Source organism: Grus americana, chromosome 13 (genome assembly GCF_028858705.1).
Source record: "Grus americana isolate bGruAme1 chromosome 13, bGruAme1.mat, whole genome shotgun sequence".
NCBI lineage: Eukaryota > Metazoa > Chordata > Aves > Gruiformes > Gruidae > Grus > Grus americana.
Window position 1 is genome coordinate 20255537 of NC_072864.1, and position 21347 is coordinate 20276883.

General features: G+C 48.9%; 1 protein-coding gene across 3 annotated transcripts in view; it reads left to right on the plus strand.

Annotated features, from left to right (window-relative positions):
* The window catches only part of NECAB2 (N-terminal EF-hand calcium binding protein 2), an 82843-nt gene that overhangs the window by 20602 nt on the left and 40894 nt on the right, over positions 1 to 21347 (plus strand). For all 3 annotated transcript variants that reach the window (XM_054840555.1, XM_054840556.1, XM_054840557.1), the window contains one exon: positions 18720 to 18828. In XM_054840555.1, coding sequence (XP_054696530.1) covers positions 18720 to 18828 — 109 coding nt within the window. The remainder of the gene's footprint in view (positions 1 to 18719; positions 18829 to 21347) is intronic.

Below are 21347 nucleotides of genomic sequence, written 5' to 3' on the forward strand. Positions count from 1 at the left end.
TCTCCCCGCTGAGCTCACAACACAAACCCCAAACTGACTCCAGGCTCCTTGTCCGGGTCCGGTACTGGGAATGTCGCCGTGGTCTGGCTCACCCGCAGCGCTTGCCTTAGCGAGCAGCAAACGTCAAAGGGCAGAGGAAGCCAAATTAGCAGGGCGTCCTCGAGAGGTGATAGCTGTGAGTACTTCATGGTTCTGCTGGGATTTGGCTGCACCAGGGGCACTCGATACTGGCAGACGGGGAGACAAATAGCACAGGTTTGGTGGGGAGAGGGAAACTTCCCCCGGGGCAGCGAAGCCGTGAGCTCGTGGGGATGTTGCTGCGTGCATTTTCCCAACCTTACCGTAATGCCGCGCTCCGGTTTCAGGGGAGGAGAGTATCTACAGGAAGGTCTTTTCTGCGTGGAAATGGCAGCGTGAGGCAAAGCGAAGGCTCCGGTTATATCGGCAAGCCAGGGAACTGATGGACGTTGAGGGCTTAACACCTACGGTGCTTTTTGATCTGTCTCATTAATATCTCATGTTGCTGTATCTGGGAAGCTTTTCAAAGTAGATCCAGCAAATCAATATTCCTCCTGCTAAATTCTTCATGTTGTTTTTTGGCAGAGATGAAATTTTAAAGCGCTTGGAAAGGACTTTTGCAACTTGGCTGGCTGTAGCAGTCTGGCAAATTAAACGGGTGCAGCTGACCGCCGGCTTTGGGAACTGGGCTGATGTGTAGCAGTGACCGTGGGACACGGCTCGGGTGCAGGGACGAGCTCCTGGGGTGGGCATTTGCATTTTGAGTGTTGGGAATTGAACCCTATGAAGTGCGGGGCTCCAACTGCCTCGCGTGGCTCTGTTCTTCAGCAGGTAACGCGCTCCGCTCTCACGCGGGACAGCCAAGAGCCCGCTGCTTTCTTGTGCATCAAAGCTAGGTGTGGCTCTGGTTTGAGCCTCTTAATTAATCCTTGCGATAGCTCGTTTCACTGCTAGATATTAGCCTGAAGGATCTCAGCTGCTGTTCCCTGCTCTGTATTACCATCCTCGCTGCCCGTACGTGTCCCTTAACAGGGGGATGTCATACAGGGCAGCGAGGACCGCGCCAGGCACCGCAGCCCACGGTGCACTCTGCATCTCCCTGCCCTGAAATTGTCCTTGCAAGATCTGAGCCCCGCATAACGGATCTTAAAAAAAGGGCTTGGTTTTATCCTCCTCCCTTGGTGGGAGGGTGCCACCGCTGGAAGCATTTCCCAAGCCGCATTCAAAGGCTCGGGGTGGCTGTGAGATGACTTTATGCAAAGCTTCTCGTTAGCGTTCAGTGAATTTCCCTTGGAAGCGCTTATGCACGATGCTGCCTTTGGTGGAGAGGTGTTCCAGCCTGGACGTTTTCACTTGCTTTAAACTGCATCAGTGCCTCTGCCACCCCAGGCATCTCGTGTGACCCCCAGTTTCTATTATTTCTCTTGCCACTCCACCTAAATCTCGTGGCTTCCATCACTACTTCTCTCTTGGTAGCAGGACTTTCTTATGTTTGCCTTGCGGTTTAATCCCTGGGAAGTTCCCTCAGGGGCAGCGTGGAGGCAAATCACTGCTTTTGCCTCCTGCCCCGGTGCCTGAGTGCCGTCCTCCGCTCTCAGCAGCGTGGGAGCGAGGGGCAGCACCGGGCTCTGGCATCGCTTTTAATTAGGTATCTTCTGCAGATCAGCTGTATTTGTTGAAGATGGTTTATTATAGCTGTTAAAATTAAATAAGGCAAAAATTGAATCCAGAACAAATACACTGCTGCAAGTAATCCTTATAATTCACTAGTAATTTTTGCCAGACAATTGTGAGAAAATATATTCTGGCAGCCTGCGTTCAGGCAATTGGCCAGGAACAGCTATAAATCACATGTATCTGTTTCTTCCTATTATCTTTCTTGCTCTTGTAAAATCTACGGGTTACCAGATAATATACATTGGAGAGAGGGGAATAATTATCTTACTGACTTACGGTGAGGAAAGAAATGTCTGAAGCTAAAACAGTGATACATCCCGATCTGTAACTCCCAGCAAGGACAACCTGGGGGATGGGAATAGCTAACTTTTTTTTTCCCTAGGAGGATTTGTGTAAAACAGATGTTCATGGACACGAGAGCCTGAGTGTCTTTGGTTTTACGCTTGGTTTTTTGCACAGTGGGAAGGTAGCGTGTCGCTCTGGAAAAAGCCTGCCGTGCTTTCAGAAAGTTTTACAGGTGGAGATAATTTAAAATTATTTTTAGAAGGGAAATTTCTCTCTTCTGTGACCCTGCTGCAGCCTCGGTGTGGAGAGGGAAACCTGTCTGCGCTTCGGCCGAGTCCCAGGCAGAGCTCAGCTGCGAGGGAAGATGCTCTGGCCGCGCTCCCGTGGAACATTAAAGGGCTGGTACACGCTGGGCTCGCGTTCAAGAAACGATTCAGCCCGGGCTTTGGGTTTGGATCTGCGATCAGATCCTGCTGCCAAGTCTCTGCCCTAATTAGATACCGGCGTTGAGGCACCCAGCCCGACACAGCGCAGGCGCGAGTGGTGTCAGCCCTCTTGTTATTCATCGTTTCCTAACCTCAGTCTGTGAGAGGGGCCAGATTTTGGGGTGCTGCTGTCGGTAATGATCAGAGAGGGTGGCTTTCAGGCACTTCTGGTGCTGGGCACATAAACGTGAGATTTATTTTCCTTAAGCCAAAATAATTGACTCCAGGGGCCCGCAGAGTCTGCGTTTGCTTTTAGCATACGGTGGTTTGGTTACGTGTTGCTCTGCCGTGCCAGCACTGGGTCGCCGGTTTGCACCTGGTCCGCTAATACAAATCAGCACGCTGAGACTTGTTTTCCTTTCCAAAGGGTTTGCTGTTCATCCCGGAGATGTTGCTTTTCCAGCTGGCTGGTTTGCTTTCAAACATGCTGCGCTCTGTTAAGCAAAGCTGCTTTTCCTTCCCCACCTTCGTAGTACCATCAGTTGCTTGCTTTGTTTCCTCACGTCTTCCTCCCCGGTTTCTAACGAAGGTTGAATTAATATTGGCAAATACACCGATTTCGGTTAATCTTGGACTATTTACATTAATAGGCTCCTCACGGTATAACACGCTTTTGGCTTGCTTAACCCGTAAGAGATACACCTGTTAGGAATTAAAGCCCACATCGCTCAGTGGTTTGTTATTCCTCATAGAGCACGGAGGGATTACTTTTGGCTCCGCGGGACAGAAAAGGGGCAACCCGCGCTCGTGGCAGGCGGGAGCAGCCGCAGCCCTGCCCGTGGCACCACGCTGCCGGCTTCCTCGGCGCCCGCACCAGCTGCAGATAGCAAACGTGCAACGCTCCCCAACTCCTGCGACTTCCCCGTGGGGCGGCGGCGGGGGAAAGGGAGGATGGAGGAGCGGGAAGGGACCACGCGGGAATTTTACGTGCTTCTGCCTGGGAAAAACGGAGCGATGGGAAGGCACGGCTTGCCTTCTGACTAGAGACCGGGAGTTAGGGGATGGGGGATCCCTGGGCTTTTTGGGGTTCAGGCCTTGGTTATATGCAAACTCAAAATGGTCTTGTAATACTCTTGTAGCTGGAGTGATAGTGGTATTAATTAATATGCCTGGCATATGTTTATAAGTGTGTACTGTCATTGGAAGTCCTTGCACGACGCTGTAGAAACAAGATGAAATATTTATATTTTTCAAAGAAAGGAGCCAGACTTGTTTCCTCTGCCCCGCACCTCATAATCCAGTTATGGAAAACAGAGTTTAGATCTTATAAAAGGAATTTCTAAGTTGGAAACTAGAGGGGAAAGTTGGGGGTTTTTTAGCATTTAATTGGAAGAAGAGTTAACTGAAAGTAAGTTATAAAAGTGGGACATAGTAAGGAATATTAAAATCATCCCTAGCAAGAGCACTGTGAGCAGATGAGGTGATAAATGCTGAGATCCTGGGGAGATGAGGGGGGAAAAAGAAAACCGAGCGGTGGGAGATGTTCTTGCAAAGTTTCATCCGCAAACGTGGCTGGAGCAGGACACGGACACTTAAAACTGTTCAAAACCAGTTGTTGCTTTCTAAATGAGTCGCCTGGCATTTTAAAGGTCGGCAGCCAGGCAGAGGGTGACCCCTGTTAAGCACGTGCGCCTCCCGAAAAGACAGATTTGCAGAATGCAGGTACCCAAACGAGCGAGGATGCCTGATAGTTTTCCTATTTCTCCTCCCTCTAGGAGAGCGAATAAGGGGGAAGCGGGTAAAGAGAGATCTCACGGGCGCTTGAGGGCAGAGGAGATGGCAGCAGAAGGTGTCCGTTGGCCCGGGGCGCCTCTCTGCAGACCGAGGCGGCAGTGAACAGCAGGGTGGGAGCGGAGGGGAGCGAACGCGCCGGCTCCACGCGCGACCCCTGCTTTGCTGACAGGCCGTGGGGTGATGTGTCCCGTGGCCACCTCGGCGTGTCCCTGCCCCGTCCTGGCGGGGCCAGCCTTCCCCAGCCGCAGCCTCCCTTGGCCCAAGGCTCGGGCTCTTCAGCGCAAAACCCAGCCGGAGGAAAGGTTAGCTGGGCGAACAGATCTGCCTGGGGTTTTTGGTTTTTTGGTTTTTTTGAAATAGCAAGAACCTGAAACTGTGGGTCGCTGGAGCCGCTCGCTTCCTTCCCGTGTGATTTTCCTGAGCGCCCCGCGCTGAACTGAGCAAACGTATTCATACAGCGAGCAACCGAATAACCAAGGCAACATAAAAGCAAGTGGTTTTCTTATATTCATAAATCACTACAGAACAGCATAGCACGAGTAGGGGTTTTTTCCCTTTTACCTCCTGTATTCTACAGTTTTGGAATTCAGGTTTTAAACCTGCAGCATGTATTTGTTTGCTCTGATACTTGGATGTTGGGACTGCTAAACGTTTAAATTACCAACCCGCTGAGCATTTTGATCCTTATATAAAACACGAATGAGGATTAAAGGCTTTTCAGGGTACAGCTATTGCAGCGCTTGGCGTACAGGCTGATCTTGCGGTGGGAGCCGAGTCGTTCGGTAGCACAAACATCCCACGGGACCTCGGCAGGTAGGAAATCACCGAGCCGACCATCTGCAAGTGCCCGGATCTCGCGTGCTCCGTGAGACAGACGGATGAGGTGTGGAATTAGCTTCTCTTTAATTAGGGTGGAAATAGCAGGCAACAGCAAATGTTTTGTTATGTCCCATGGCAAATGCCATCTCGGCCCGAGGTTTCCTACGAATGCACGGCCCCAAACTCTGCAGTCGCCCTCGGCTTCCTTGGCCAGGCTTTGGCTTGCCTCTCCTCTTAGCTGGGAGGTTTGCTAGGGTGCTCAGCGGGGCTTGCTGGGACCTGCGGTCTGCTTGGCGAGCAGTACCTCCATCTGCTTGAGGCTTTGCAGTAGCTCTGAGCAGCACCATGACCCGCAGCAACACCGACGCTTTCGTAAAGACTGTGTTTTGTTTCCCGTGTCCCTTTTTTTTTTTTTTTTGCACGTAAATAAGACACGGACATGTCAAGTTCACGTGTGTGCCATGAGGCAAACAGGTCACTAAGGACAGGGGGTGGCTTAGAAGTCCTGTGAACTTCACCTATACCTTTGTGCATTGAACTGGTCTAGAAATCCAGCTTGTGCTGATAGTTTGGAAGTGCGGGTAGATGTAGTGGGTTTCCTGCAGGGAAAGAGAGCCCGGAGAGAGCCGTGCTCCTCCGAGGCTGCAATGACGTTTGTCTGCTTTCTGAAAAGCTTTTTCATGACAGGTTTGGCAGTGACATGTGAGCTGTTAGCGCTGGGAGACAGCAAACCTCTCTAAACTGTTCCTTTGATGATGCTTTTAGATGAGCCTTCTCCTGTACCAGGATGCTTATTGCTTCACGTGGGTCCAATCTCTGCTAATAAATCACCTCCTCCACACGAGGAGGGTTTGATCTAACATCACAGGAGATTGCATCGAGGGCTAAACCCAACATTTTCTATTCCATTAGCTAAAGCTCATAATCTTGAATATTTCAAAGAAAACAGTGTTCCCTCAAGTGTTTCTATTGCCAAGCCAGGCAACCCGAAGTGAAATCTCTGCGTGCGTAGTGACTCCTGATTTTTCTTTCTTGGTTGCTTGGTTCTCTTTACTCCTGTTGCGAGTCTCCAGCAGAACGGAGCGGGGCTGTGCTCTCCATCTTGGGGCTCCCCAGCTTTGGGAAAAAAATGTCAGCAATTTGGATTTCCTAAGAATAGCCTGGATGAAGTTTCCTGGGATGGCGCTTTTGTGAAATCTAGATGCTGCTGGGTTTTGGTGGGATATTTTTGGTTGGTTGGTTGGGTTTTTTTAAGCTACAAGAGGATTCCAATGACTTTGCTACCAGAGCTTGGGGAAGGAGACGAAAGCTCAAACTAGTGTGCTTTATCTTGTAAACTCTTGAGCATCGCCCTAAGTGCTGGAGGGCCCTCAGTGCTGCCACTCTCCTGTGTTAATTTGGTTCTGCCAAAAGCAGAAGGGGGCTCAGGCTTCACCCGTACGTCAAACAAGTCGTGTATCTTGACTTTTGCGGTCCGCGTTCCCCTTTCCCTCCTCGTTCGGCACAATGCATCGGTTTCCAGGCTGAGTGCTCGTGCCAGCCTCCACCGTTTCCCCCTCTGCTCTCCAGCCATCGCCTTCATGCTTCGCAAGACCTTAAAAGAAGGGAAGAGAGCAGCGTTCTCCTGTGCAGAGGCTGCAAACAGTGCCGTGCCCGTGGGTTTGGGCGTGCCGATACCAGCACCGTTGCTGTGCGTTCCCGTGGGTGCGTCACTTGAATATGGGTTAAACCTGGATGGTGGCGCGAGGAGTTTTGCATCGCAGAGGTTTGCAGCAGGGTCTGGCAGCATCTCCCCGTGCTGCCCGTGCGCCGTCCCCGTGCGATGTGGCTGAGCCCGGGTTATCGGTGACGCCGGGAAAGGCTGCACGTGCTGCTGCTGCAGGTCGCGTAGCTGCTGCGGGCGCTGCCGAGATGGCGTGGAGAAAATGTGGATTCAGCAAAAGCTAAGTAGCACACGGCATTAAAAATTCACAAAGGCTTTTCTGAAACCCGCTCTCCCGGAGAAGCGTTTTAATGAGCTGCAGCAGGGCTGGGTGAGAGAGCGGGGGGACCCTTCCCCAGCGCTGGGTTAGGAAATAACCCCCCGTGCATTGGTCACCCTCATCGGTTTCTGCATTCATGGTTCTCGATTTCCAACGGAAAGCTCTACCAGAGGGTTTTTCCTCTTCTTTTCACACTGTCTTAGGAACTCAGTGGAAACTTATTCAGGTTTGCTGTGGAAAAGTAAAATAAAAATTGAGAGGCTGTGGTCGGTATTCAAGGGAAAATGTTAGGATTAAACTGCACCACTTTGGGTCTGGGCTTGTTAGCTGTTCCTTTGAATGCTTTCTCTAAGAAGAGAAGCCAGGTGACCCCATTTTCCCCTGGAAAAAATAACTTGCGGGCATTTTTCCAATGGCTTTGTCCTTCAAATACCTTTTTTTCCTCACTTTAGTTTAACCAAATTAAAGTGGGCCGGGCTGAACCGCAGAGCCCCAGAGCCAGTGGCTGGGATGCCGGAGTCGACTGGGGAGATGCTGAGACAGGGAGGGTTGGGGGGTGCTTTAAAACGAGAGCCTTGGGTTGGTACACAACTTTCCCCTCTGCCTTTCATGCCGGTATTAATGGGCTTTGGCTGCTTTTGCAATTAAATCTCGAGTGGAGCGTATCGAGCGGGCGCTTTGGGGATGCTCTGCCTCAGCCTTTCGCAGTGCTGCGCCGTGACCTACTTGTTAAACCAGCGCTGGTTTGGCGTGGGTCGGGGGGTAGGGTTTCCTCGTGCGGCTCGATGCTGCGGTGGCTCTTGTTCTTATTTCATTCGCTATTCGTTTTAAATTTTTATTGTGTCATTTGTACTTTATTCGCTACAACATGGGGCGTTGTGGAAAACACAGCGAAATATCTTTCCCCTCCCATAAAGCTGAAAAGCCTGATAAGAGCCGTGTTCTTTTTTTCCAACCTACTTTTGAAACGAACAACTACAAAAAATAAACAGAAAAGAGATTAATGCTGCAGTTTTGTTAAAAGCTAGTTGCAGAAGGATGTGATTAAAGATGTGCTCGTTTAATTCGCTGGAGCAGAAAAACATATTTAGGATTTTTTTTTTTTTTCTTCGCAATCTTTTCAGAGCAGATGCGCCTTCCCTGCAGGACTGCTCTGCTGCTGTGCCGCTCAGCTGGTTTGCTGAAGCGAACAGATGAAAGAAAGAGCGTGGAAAAGATCTGCATCGTTTGCTTTCGAGATGTTAAATATCTCTGACGGGGCTAAGACACCCGTCCTGCCCTGGACAGATAGCTGGAGACACTGAGCACAGGGCTTATTTTTTTTATTCTGTGAAAATAAATGAGAAATGCAGAAGCTTATTAAGCGGGAGCATAAAATTAAGAGCAACCGTGCTGGATTCAGGGAGGCTTCGCTCAGCTGCTCTCCCCATGCAACCCGCGGGGAGCCGGGACGGGCGGCGCTGGAGACCCGCAGGAGCATCCCACGGGGAGGGACCGCTCTGGTTCTTGTTCGTGCCCAGTCCTGAAGCAAAGATTACCCCAAAAAAAGAAGTTCGTGGAGGAGATTTGGTCATTGGTAAGGGAGTTCCTCAGAGAGGGACCATCGAACGTGAGCAGTAGTTTGGTTTAGAGCTTGAGAAACTTCTTCAACGGGAATTTTGAGACCATTGTGTTTCAAGAAACAAAATGTTCGTGTTGCAAGAGATCAGCGTCGTAGGCTTGTGCCTGGACTTCACAGTCCAGGAGTTGGGATAAGGAAGCAAGTTATTAATTATGCACGTTCTGATTTGCCATTCAGATAACTTCTTGTCAGTCCTGGCGCAATGTCCTACATGCTGCAAATGCTAATGCAGTTAGGATAACTTTTTCTGCCTCCTGAGTACGCAAATGAGGTATCTGCTTTTCGGGTTAGTTTAATTTGCTGTCTTCATCTCCGCGCAGCTTGTTAGCTGAATGGAAAACTGTTGACGCTGCCAATGCAATCTGGATATTGTTTCATGGGACTGCAGAAGGCAATGAGTTTGTAGCGCTCTAATCTGCGGTAATTTGCCGCTAATTTGTCAACAGTCAACAACTCCAGTGGCTACCGCAGCAAAGCAGCCAGGATGCCGCTGCTTTCCTCTCATCGGTGGCAGTAAAAGGTCATTTATAGCAGCGCTTTTCACCCGCTGCGTTTCGCTAAGCACAGAATAATGCTTATTTTACAAGGGGGAAAACAAAGTCGTGATGTAGCTGCTGCCCGTGACAGAAACCAGACGAGGTTTCGGACTTGCCCGTGGCTGGGCGGCTCATTCCTGACACAGGGAGACCCCTCCATCCCAAGGGTACCCCGTGCAGCCGTCGCACCCGGGAGCTGGTTCTGACTCTTTGGGTAAATCCTTTGGTTAGGTCGAAATGTAACTTCTGCTATCACAGATCAGGAAATCAAACGAGATGTTATAGCTGCATTCGTCGCAATTTTTTCAAGTGAGCGCTCTGCTTCCCCGGGAGGGGCAGCAGCTGAAACGCCTCCCGCGGCTCCTGCCCAGGTTGCCTGGGGAGAGGCCAGCGCCGCGGCACGGCAGCGGCCGTCCCTGCCACACCAGCTCTGTGTGAAACCCTCCTGCATCCCGATCGAACGTGGTGCTGCAAGGTCCTCTCCCCTCCTCGCCCTGGCCACACCAGGACTGCAGTTTTGAGGGGCAACACCGTGCATTTTCATAAATTTTTCCTCTTTTGCTCACGCGCTTGCCTCTTCAGTTTTTTGAAGCTGAGTGTAATGAGCTGAAGACAGTGTAAACCCTACCCTGGCCGTCTGAAATATTCATCTGCGCCTTAGAGAGGAAAAAGCGAGTGAGAATGGCTGCTTAATGAGGAGCAGAGGGGGGTTAGGGCTGTTTTGTGCCTGGTTTTGAGCTTTCTAAGAAATCTGGATTTAATAGGCCGTTGTAGAGTGGTAGCGCATTGGAGTTGGTAACATTGGCCTCTGCTTCGGGTTCATTGAAACTTCCTGATGTGTCATCCCAGGTTCACTTTTTTTGATGTTTATGCCAAAGTTTAATGATCAAGTTTGCAAACTCCTGTGCTGGCCGGCTGCCTGGAGCTGATAGCTCCTGAAATTTTCAGCCAACGCGTTCCCGGCTGGGGCACGGCACGAAGTTACATACATTGCCTTGGGAAATCTGTTTTCTGAGCTGTCCCCAGTCAGAAGTGGGGACATTAATTTGGCAGAGGAGGTCAGTATGATGCCAAGATCTTCTCTTCTTGCTCTTTCGGTGAAGTAAACACCCTAATTTGGACAATATCGGAGTCTTAGAAAAGTGACTGTGTACCCGCTCGCTGGGCAAGGCTGCTGCGGGTCTGCAGCCCCAGCGACTGGGCTCTGCTATCTTCTGCTCTGCTGCAGGTATGGCAGACGTGGTCCTTTCCCCTCCCTCGTCAGAGGCCTGCCTGTTTTGTTGCTCTTTTGGGGGTGAGATGCGTTTCAGGAATGTGTGAGAAGTTGCTGCCAGTAAGCGATGGTGTTTCCCCGCATGAGTTGACTTTGTTTAAGATGAAGAGCCTGCTATCTAAAATCTTCTTCCTTCTCTCTTTCCTGTTCACCCTGGTCTTTGGCAAAGCATGCATCTGCTGCCGCTTTCTCGGGAGGCTGAACGCAGCGTGGCCCGGCGGGTGTGTTAGACGTGGGAGTCGCGTGCTCTCAGTCAGCAGCAAGGCACACACCTTCCAGCAGCTCGGATCATGCATCTCCCCTATTTACAGCTATCTGTTGACATTCAATCGGTTTTTTAAATTTCATTTAATTCCTCAATTCAACATCTATAATGCAGCCTTCCTCACGCGCTGCTTGCGTGCAAGGCAGTGGTTCCGTACTGGGAGAGGTGGTTGGCCTGAAAAGCTTCCTTTTTCGATTGTGTATGGGGGATGAAGGGTGGAAGAAGTCTCTACAGGCTTTACTTCTTTATGTTACGGCTCAGAGCATTTGCTTGGCATGGGTTTGGTCGTTCGGAGAGATGTCCGTGAGAAGAGCAAACTTGAGTGGTAGGAGACGTGAAGGCTGGTGAGTGCTGCCACGGTTTTTTGTCTCTGCCCATCACCCTGAGCTTTCTGCCTTTCCAAGTATCCAGCGTGATGCATCTGGAGGAGGACCATGGCACGGCAGGAGTAAGAGCCTTACAACAGACCGAAACCATGTGTAGCTTTCAATGTGCGTGGGAGGAACTGCAAAAAAAAAAAAAAAAAAAAAAAAAATCTCCCAAATAAATGCACTCCTCTGCTTTGGTGGTGGCAGAGCTCAGTAGCAGATTTAAATGCGTCTCTGGTTCCCGGGCCACCTCTATTGTGCATACAAAGAAATACTTAACCTTGCAGGGAATTACATATAACACCGTGGTTTGCTTGTGCATAGAAAGAAACTATTTGTTACGTAGTATAGCTGCTGTTTTCCTATTTAATATTTTAATATACGTATCCGAATATCAAATTTTCTCCCACTATTTATTTTAGTGTATTTTTCATGGTTTGTAGTACTTCCCGTGCAGAATAGTCATTTTTAGGGCGCTGTAGGAGGCAGGTTCTGTTCTCTTTCAGCAAGGTCTCCTTGGGAGAATTTTGCCTTAATGGGAGGAGGAAGTTTCCAAGTCAGGATTTACAGCTTTGGGATCGCCGGAGCACGGAGTGGTCCCGTATTAGTGACAAGCTGTGCTGCCTTTGTGTTTTATTTCCCCTTTAGATCGAACGTTTAGAGAGGCTGTCAGTAGCTTGCGTGCTTTGGCCGGGGGTGGAGAGCTCGCTGGTGTGTTAGAAATGCAACTTTTCAGGAGCGTGACTGAAGAAGAGCTTTGCAACAAGGCTGCCTGGGCAGTAAACAGAAATTTTGGGGATCCGCGTGGCAGGGATCAAAGGTTGATGATGTTTCAGCCACTTCTCTCCGTACAATCTTCTCTCAAACGGAAATTCTCGTTTTGTACAACTGTATCTAAGTCATTGCATGTTACGTCCAAGAGCTGAAAAAGGAGAGGAAGGTAGGGAGGGAAGATGCTGAAGGCGCTTTAGTGGAGCAAGAAGACAGCGTTCGGGATGACAAAGAAATATAGGGCTGAGTAACGTTGGAGAGAGGAAGGCAGATGTTTGAATACGTGGGGAATCGAAGCCTTTGGGAGAAAGAATCGGGCCGTTTGGGTCAGGAGGCCGCGAGCTCTGCACAGGGATCTGCTGCTTTGCCGGGGAGGCTTGTGCTGGTGTGACTTGCGGGGAAACGCTTTGTAACGGGCAAATAAATCAAAGGTGCTAAGAAGCTACAGTTGTTCAGAGTCAGTCAGCCGTTTAATAGCACCCAATATAAAGGAGACAGGCTGAGGCCACTTAAGATGAAAAATAACTTGGAGGCAGTGGCAGTTGGATGTCTGGAGCTAAGCTGGGTCTGCTGATGGCTGCAACGGCTTGGAAATGGACATGTCCTGAGGGGGGAGAGTGAAGGAAAGGGGGGGGAAGGTAGGTCCCCAATATCTTTGTATTTATTTATTCTATATAATATATTTATGGTATTTAGCCCAGAGGAGCCCTGGGGTCTCCTGTGTGCTGGTGCACCCTGAGCTAGACCAACGTGTCCGTGTACAAAGCGTCCCGGGGGCCAGATCGCCTGCGGTTTTCACAAACGATTGCAGAGCAGCAGCACGTGGAGGGGCTGACTCCCAGTCTTTTCTTGTGCCGCTACAGATGTTGAAGCAAATGTATTGAAATCAGCTGTTGCCATTCATTGTCTTTTTAAATTGAAAGAAAAGAAATTTAATTAGCGAGAGGGAAACCGAAACAGGTTACCTCCTGTTTTCCATACGAAAATGGTGGGTTAAGAAAACTTTGTGGGCTACTGGCATCTCAATCTGAATCCTCTCCTAAATGTTTGGGTAATTTTTGTTATAACCTCTATTAGGCAGCAATTGCATTGAACCAGGCCAGGCTATTTGCACCCTAGGAAAGTCTGATGCCAGCATTTAATTTGTAAAAGAGTAGGAATTTCTTTGGAAGATATTCCTAAATTGCTATGATAAAACATCCAAAGTCAATGTATATTGGCTTAGTGCAGAAAAAACCCCATTTAAATCAGCTCGTTACAGCAGGGTGAGGATTATCTGAGAAACTGGGGAAAAAAAAAAAAAGTAGTCTTCACAAAAGACAGTGGGAGAAAATGTGCTGTATCGCTCCTGCATGTCTCCCTGCCTACCGGCCTACATTTGATATCCATCTGTAGCTGCTATTAAAAATAATTTCACAATTACTTCTAATTCTAGGATGACAAAAGGCTTGATTTGATGATAAAAGCTGAGCAGCTTGGGGAAATTTCTGGCGTGTTAATGGACAGTGCTGGATGCCCAGGCTATTTCTGGTGAGAACGAGGGGCAGGTTTCTGACTGCAGTGGAAATCCCACTTTTCCCCAGGCTGAATCCTACAGGGAAGGGTGCCGCCATCATCTGCTTGGTGCATGCGCGCTCATCATCCTAAACACGAACCAGGCTTTAAGTCATTCCCCGGCATCTTATGCTGACTGATATGGTCATTTTGAAACGAAAGTCACTTTTCCCCCTTTTTTTAATGGCGATGAAAAGGTTAACCCTGGCACAAAAAGGAGCCTCGGTCCTGCTGTATCAGTGCCCATGAAGGGCTCTGAATATGCAAAGAGTAAGATGTTGGAGGACATCAAGACACTCATCAGGACAGTATCTAGGTAAAAATAAATGGTCTAAAAAACCCCACACTGAATTCTTCTGAAAATGGCAGATGAAATGGCTTTTTCCAGGCTTAGGAGCCTACTTGCTTCATGATCCTTTCCCCCGTTCAGTATGACTTCCCCTTGCAGCTGACCCTCGGGGTGCGGTTCCTGGTACCTCCGGGTGTATCTGTGTCGCAGTCGGAGACACGGCACAGGGAAACGGGGTGATAAGCGACGGGCTGCCTGCCCAGGACATCCCCAGCGATGCGGTCTTGCTGCAGAAGTCCCAAAACGGGTCCAGCTGCCTGAACGTGGAGAACATCCAGCTTTTGAGGCAGGTTTTGCAGCCTAAAAACTCTGTTAAAAGGAATATTTTGAGGTCTCACATTTACTGTCCAGTCGGCATCTTTCAGATCCATCACAGATCGCATCTGTGGACCTGGAGGTAATTTATCCTAACAGCCCACGACTGAAAACTCAAGTCTATATCCAGCTTCATTTAAATGAATAAAGCTCCTCCCGCTGACTTCCAAGGGGGCTGGATGAAGTTTCCAGGGTAGAAACCAGTCCATGTTCTCACTGGCTCATGCATCTGCACCACATGCTCCCAAGAGAGAAGAAAAATATGCAGTTGTCATTTTTCTTCACGGGCCACAATAAAAATCCAATTTGCTTACCCGTAGCTCTGCTGGTGCTTGCACGCTAAGCAGGGCTTAAAGCATTTTAGAACTCATAGAGTAATAAAAATAAGTAATGAAATATATTCATAATATAGCTAGAAAATACATGAGCAGTCTCAACCTGATATAATTGAAAAAGGATTTAGCAAACTCAGGCTCGGAGCAGTGACCTTATTTTGTAGATGCTCTCAGCTATTTGTATCGCTGAGTGAATTTCCAAAACGTCAGCCATCAGTTTTCCTATATTTTGGACAATTTATGATCTTGGTTTGATTTTTCCCCTAGCTGCATTAGGGAGTGAGAACGGCCTGATAGTGCAAGTTAGAAGGCGTAAAAGCCGCCTCTAGACTTCTCAGATTTTCACGATGGCAAATGGAGCAATAATAAAATCCCAGTGGGGGCTTTCAGATGTTCTCTATTACATCCTCCTCTCTTCAGTTACTTTTAACTTTGATAGCTCTGGCCCGTAATTTGCTTTAGTCTTTGCCTGTGGTTGAATTATTTTGAAAAGCTAGAGCAAAATAAATATTACTGTCTCGGGGGGGAAGAAATGACAGCAGAATAGCTGTGGCCCGATTCTCTCTTTTCTCGGCCGATCAGCACCAATGTGGGTGGTTTCTAGTTGGTGGCATTTGTCCTCGCCGCCAGTTTAGGCGTTGACTTCAAGTACTGGGTTTAAAGGGGAGGGGGGTGAGTAGGTGAAAGTAGGTTGCCTGCCTTTGATGTGGCCGTCCAGATGGAAAAGTCACAAAGACTTCTCTAGATCTTAAAAGCGGTGGAAGCTTTATTTTAGTGAGATTTGGTGTGGAATCTCAATTTTTCTGTTACCCTTCCTATCAAAAGTAGCGACCTAGGACTGAAGCGTCCCCGGAGGAGCTGCCACAGGGCACGGCACGGGTGAGGTTGAAGCGCACGATTGACGTCGCCGCTCTGGTACGACGCCTGGCAGTTCATTTGGAGAATTTGTATCTCTCGCGCCCAGGAGCTTTCAGTAGAAAGCAAGTTTCTGGAAGTCTTATCCATCCTTTGGAGAGCACAGCCACTTCCACTTGCGGAAAAAGATTGCTTTTCTGTGTCTTTCCTGATAAGGCTGCTCCTGGAGCACAGCATCTCCATCAGCTCTTATCACGGCACCCGCCGGCGGGTGGTGGACCTGCCGTCGGTAACGTCATGGGCAATCCTCCTTGCCCAGGATTTTCTACCCGTTTAATTTTAACTGCCAAATCCCAGCCTGGTCTGCTTCCTCTTATCACCTGCGTTCCCCAAAGCCCTCCTTGCCGGCTGGGCTCCAGGAACCCGCGGCTTTCGGGGTGTTTCACAATTATAGATACGCAGCTCAAGTATTATCTTGTTGCGCTGGAAGGCTTTTGCTCTGTGTGTTTGCAGACAAGTATTCCGGCTTGTATTAAACGATTGGCTTTAAGCTGACTGGTACTTTGTGGTGGTATTTGTTGGGGGGTGAAAGTCTCGAGCACTGTTTATTATGAGTAAAATTTGTACTTTTAGTCAAATTCCTGCCAGGGGCCAACCAGTTCTGTGGTTCAACGAAAATAAAATTTACTGTCTCCTCCTCCTTCCTCTAGATCCTTCACCCATCCCGTGTTGCTTTGGGCTGTGAAATGCCACCAAAACTTTGGCACGTGTTGGTACCTGCCTCCCTCTTCTCACCTGCGACTCCAGGGGCTGCAAGGCGGGAATCAGAGCAGCATTTTGGCACAGATTTTAAACACCGATGTTTCAGAGGCTGTAGCAAAAATGCAGCCTGGAATGCATTACTCAAAAAAAAAAAAAATTATCAAGCAAGAGTAACATGAAAGAGTTATAAGATATAAACTAGGTAAAGGAAAAAGATTTTTTTTCTTCCTTAAACTTAGAAACACCTTTCTACCTTTCAGAGGTGAGCAAACTGTAAATTCAGATGAAAGTACTCTCCTGAAAAAAAAAATCACTTCATTTTACAGTTTCTCTTTCCCAGTAAGTTGATTTATGTGCCTTTCCTGGGAATTTAATTCTGCCTGCCCTCTGTGTGGAAGGACAATTTTGAGGTGAGCAAGCACCGATTTAAGGTTTACAGGAAAGGCATGCCGTATATAAAGAACCATTTAGCCCTCGTGGGATAGAAACGCCGTTATCCTTTTGATCTTGATGCTTGAAAACGTATGTTCATTGGCAGTCAGGATCAGAAGAAACCAAACCTTGATCTTGGCTCGGATACCGCATAAACAGGAGCACTGTGGACGCGAAGCTTCGCATCCAGTCGTGCCATATGCAGAGGCGGAGAAGGACGGGGCGGATGGGGCTCTTGCTCTGGGCACGGTCTTTTATCTGCTGGAGCTAGAGAATGTCACCACTGGTTTAACCTCCAGGTGACACGGGTGGGATGCTTCAAGCAATTGGTACTCGTTGAAGTGTTTCCCCCCTGCCAGATGCTTTAGTTTTCCGTAATCAGAAGCAGACGGCAAATTTGGGAGCCATCCTCTGAGCTGTGCATCGGTATTCTGCACCCTGCCTGCTGCAAAGAGGTCATGTTTTGGGGGAGTAGCGCCGAGAAACAATATATGCAGCTGGGTATTCTCTATAGCCGCTGTGGTGCTCTGAAAATGATACCCTTTTCACCCCGTGGTGGTGTAGATTTTTGTTCTCCTGCTGTGTTCCCTTCGTAATTGCCAATTAAGTAAATATCTTGGACTCAGTTTATCACCGGTCTAAATTTGTCTGTGTCAGGCAAGGGAAACTGGGTTAGCATTTGGCACTGCAGGTATGTTTTAGGAGCAGCAGACTTATTTAGTTTGGGGAAGAAATATTGATGTATATGTGGTAAGGTGGCTAATTTTGTCCTCTAGCATCATTTCCTGAAAGAGAAGCAACAGGGTTTATAATTGATTTGATTAAATAATAAATGATACATTCTCCTACTGCGAAGTAGGCAGCGTTTCCAGTCTATGAATCTTCTGTGGCTATGAATGGAGAGACTCTAAATAGCACGAGACCGGGGGTAGTTATTCCCCCAGGCACTGCTGCACACCAGAGCAGTGTCAGCTGCTTGAACGAGAAACTTGAGGTAAATTCAAGTTTCTTTAAAGTTTCTTTTGTCTCTCTCCCATTGCTTTCTTGCCGAATCTCTTCATAGGAACTTTCTCCAGACCTTCTCGCTTCCAGCTGTGCCTTTAGAGATGTGCTGTACCTGTCCGCAGCACGCGGAGAAAGGCTCCAGATTTAACAGTTGGGTGCAGGTCTTTGTCACCTAATCAGCAAAAGTTGAAAAGGAGTCCTCCTTATATCCCTTTGTACATGGATCTGATAATTTTTTTTCTTTCTTGATCATTTAAGTAGGCTGTAGTAAGCCCAGTATTAAATTAATGCTGGGGCCAATATATAAATTAATATGCAAAGTGTATGGCCAGATTTTCAAATCCGGATTTTAATTTTAAATCTGAGTTGAGTCCAGAGACGCTTTCCACCAAGCACCGACTCTGCAGGGCCACTTCATCCAGCCGGAGGAGAGGCTGCCAAAATGCCCGTGCGCTTCTGGCCAGCGCCGGTATCAAACCAAACGTTCAAGGATGAGCTTGGAGCTTGCTGCTGAAATTACAGCAAATTCCTCTCTGGGTGCCCAGGAGAACATTAATAAACCTCTGTGTCTTGTGACTCCTCCGGGTGCTGGTAGGTTTGCCAAAAGGCACCCAGCGAGCTGTAGCCCGTATGGCCGGGCAGATGGATTCTGTGCGTCATCGGGTCCCTTTAGAAGTAAAGGCACAACATTAAGGTGACACAGTCCTTGTGTCTCTAAACAGTTGACAACCGAAGCAAGATGCGTCTTGTTTTGTTTGGTAGCTGCTGTTTTGCGTTGCTGTCCAGAGCTGGGAGATGCACCGTGTTGGTGAAGATGCAGCTGGGTGGAGATGGCAGAAGATACTGGCGGGTCTGTCATTAATTCCAGCCCTGGGTCTTTGCCTGTTTATTATACATCCATTAACGAGCATCCTGCATCATTTGAACGTACGGTAGACAAACGCTCCATAATTTCTTAAATGTAATTCAGTTTTAGGATGAAACTTGCAGGCTTGTCCTCGTTAGACTGGAGTCATGCTGTGTGTTAATAGCCTAATTAGCTGCTAATGGCCAGTGCATCCATACCCGGGAACAATGAAGCTTCGCTTGGCTCCGGTGCTGCCAGAGCTGCCAGGTCCCACCCTGTGAGCAGTGCATCGGTTATGGGGCCAGCTCTGCAGAAGCACTTGGAGATAATTTTTGATCTGAATATTTAAATCTGAACGTAACTCTTGATTTTCAGTTGTTGCGCCGCTTGCTTTGCCCGGTCCCTAACGATGGCTGTGTTGCTGTTTGCAGATGATGGGAAGCTGTCCCTGGAAGAGTTCCAGGCCTTTTTTTCTGACGGGACACTCAATGAAGAAGAACTTGAGAAGCTCTTTCATACCATTGATTCGGACAACACCAAGTAAGTTCCCCGCGCTGATGCTTCCCTGTTTCAGAGCCTTCGGGTCGTGGCATTAGCGTGCAGGGGCGGCGCTGCTCTGGAGAGCTAAGCACCACGGAGGCTGCGGGGGGGCAGCTCGCTTTACAAAACTTTGCAAAATCTCCATTTCTGCTTGGTTTGTGTCTCATCGTGATGGCCACTATGATTTCTTCTGTCTTGGTGGTTTTTTTCAGTCCGTTTTCTTTAGTGCAACCTGATCTTTACGGCATCTGAAACGTTGCTTAGTTTTACCCGTAAGGGCATTTAAATGGCTCTTCAGCTTTTCCACTTTCTCGAAAAGCTTCGCTGTGCTGTGAAAGGTAACGGCGTGACTCTCTGTAAGCGGTGTCCTATCCAGCTGTTTTACGCACAGCAAACCGGAACGATCTGTGCGTCTCGTGACCTCTCTGTATCCCCTGCGCGTGGACCATGCCTGCTTTGCCTCCCGTCCAGAATATCCCCTGGTGCCGTGATCGCTCTAGCACTTAACACAAACAAGCCCTCTTCGCTTCAAGGTGGAGTTTGGCTGCGCGGAGGCCAGCCCAAGCCCTGCAGCCGCTTTGCCTCTGCTCCGATCCAAGCAGCGAGATGTGGCTGTACTTCTGTCCGTACGCAGCCCGCGCAAGGCGGCGGGGGCAAGAGGACGGGTCCGCGGGCGGCCCCGCGCTCTGCATCGCCGCTGCAGTAACAGCAGGGGAAAATGATGGCAGAGGAGGGCTCTCGGTGTGCTTTAGTTTTATGTTGCATCAAAGTTGACACTAAATACGGCACCTGACTGCTCTCGCTGAGATCAAGCTTTCGCAGGCTGCACCGAGCTATCAAATTAAGGTGACACGCTCGTTAGCAGCCCCTTTGCCCTCCTCTCCCTCAGTGCCCCCTCTGACCGCCCTTGCCGCTGGCGGGGTCTGAGATGTTTGCGAGCCCCCGACAAGCGCCTGGCACCGGCAGCGTTCGGGATTGGCATGAACCCGTGGGGGTCTGTGGGACCCCCCCGCCAGCAGCTAGCGACGGCTCTGGGCACCGGCACAAAGGACGCAGCCCCCCGGGGGGTTTCCTCTTTCCAAGAGGAACCCGTCTTCAAGAGCCTGAGTGGTTTAGGCTGTTTGGGGATAAAAACGAAAGCCAGCTTTGAGTCATATTCCAGTGTGACTCTCATTCCTCTAGAGAGGAAAAAATCTGTCCAAAAGGCGGATGAAAAGAGAATCCAATTTCAAATGAGAAGTCTTACTGTAAGCGCTTTAAAAAATAATAGTCTGGTTAATTATAAAGCTTTCTGACAGCAGGTGGATCAAGTCTTGCCTGTGTGAGTGGTGCGTGCTTCGCCACCCAGCCCAAATATCCCCTGGAAAGCAGTGATTGCTCTGGAGTGCGCTGGCACCCAAGCCGCAGATGTAAAATTCCTCAGCCCGGTACAGGGGCTGCTGCTGAAGGCGTTTCCGAGAGCAAAGGAAAAGTGAGGTTTCTCAAAATCCCGTCTTTCCGAGGTGTGCACTTTCCAAAGTTTATTCCAAGATCGGAAATGCCAAAGACCGGCTTGCTATGTACTATTCACTGAATAATTAATCAAAGGAACTTAGTGATCTTGTAACTACGGTGAGCGGGGAATGATCCGTCCCTTCTAATGGTTCCTCTTTGGTAGACGCTACGTGATTGCTGCAAGTCTGCAGTGTTATTTGCAGAGCGTAGGACGCCAGTCCTGCAGAGCAGAGCACGATGGAGCCCAGATGCTGGGAGGAGAGAGGATTTTGTGTATTCCTACCCCCTTCGTTTGTGCCATCACATTAATTAGCTTTCATTAAACACTGGGGCTGCATGAAGTTGCTCCAGGATTGTTGAAACAGTCATTGCGCTTTATTCCAAAACTTCAAGCTAGTTTAAACTTTTTTTTTCTGTCCTGAAATCATCACCATTTTTTCAGCATGTGGTACAACCTGATGGAAGTGGAAGTACTGAAATACTTTGGGTATCTGCTGAGATTTTTTAAAAATTTATTTAGTTTTAAAGTGGTTGGACGCCTTGGGGTTAAAATAAAATAATGTGGAAGTCCTGGGAATAAAAAGTACAGGCTTTTACCAAGCTGAACTCTCAAAAGGAAATGAAATATGCCGCCTTAAGCTTTGTGGGTCTAATTATTGAGCTCCAGGCAATGCTCCCGGGTGGGCCGTCTGTAGGCTCCGGGACTCGGGTGCTCGCCTGCCTCTATTCTGAAATAAGTCGCAGCGTTGCCTGACCTATCAGTTTTCATCTGGCCTGTGAAAGGATGCAGACAGCTGAGGTGTAAACCGAGGTGTACGAGGTTTAGCGTGTGGATGTTTCTCCTGCCCTTCTTGAAATGGGAAGCTGGATTGCAGTCCGGTTTTTGCTTGGGGCTTGTAGAGAACCCGCAGCTTGCTCCGAGCCTTAGTAGGGGATGTCTTCTACAGTGGACAGAGAGGAAATGTGCCATTGCTCCATGTCGTGCAACAGTGCTGCCGGCAAGAGCGGTCTTGCTGTGAACAACA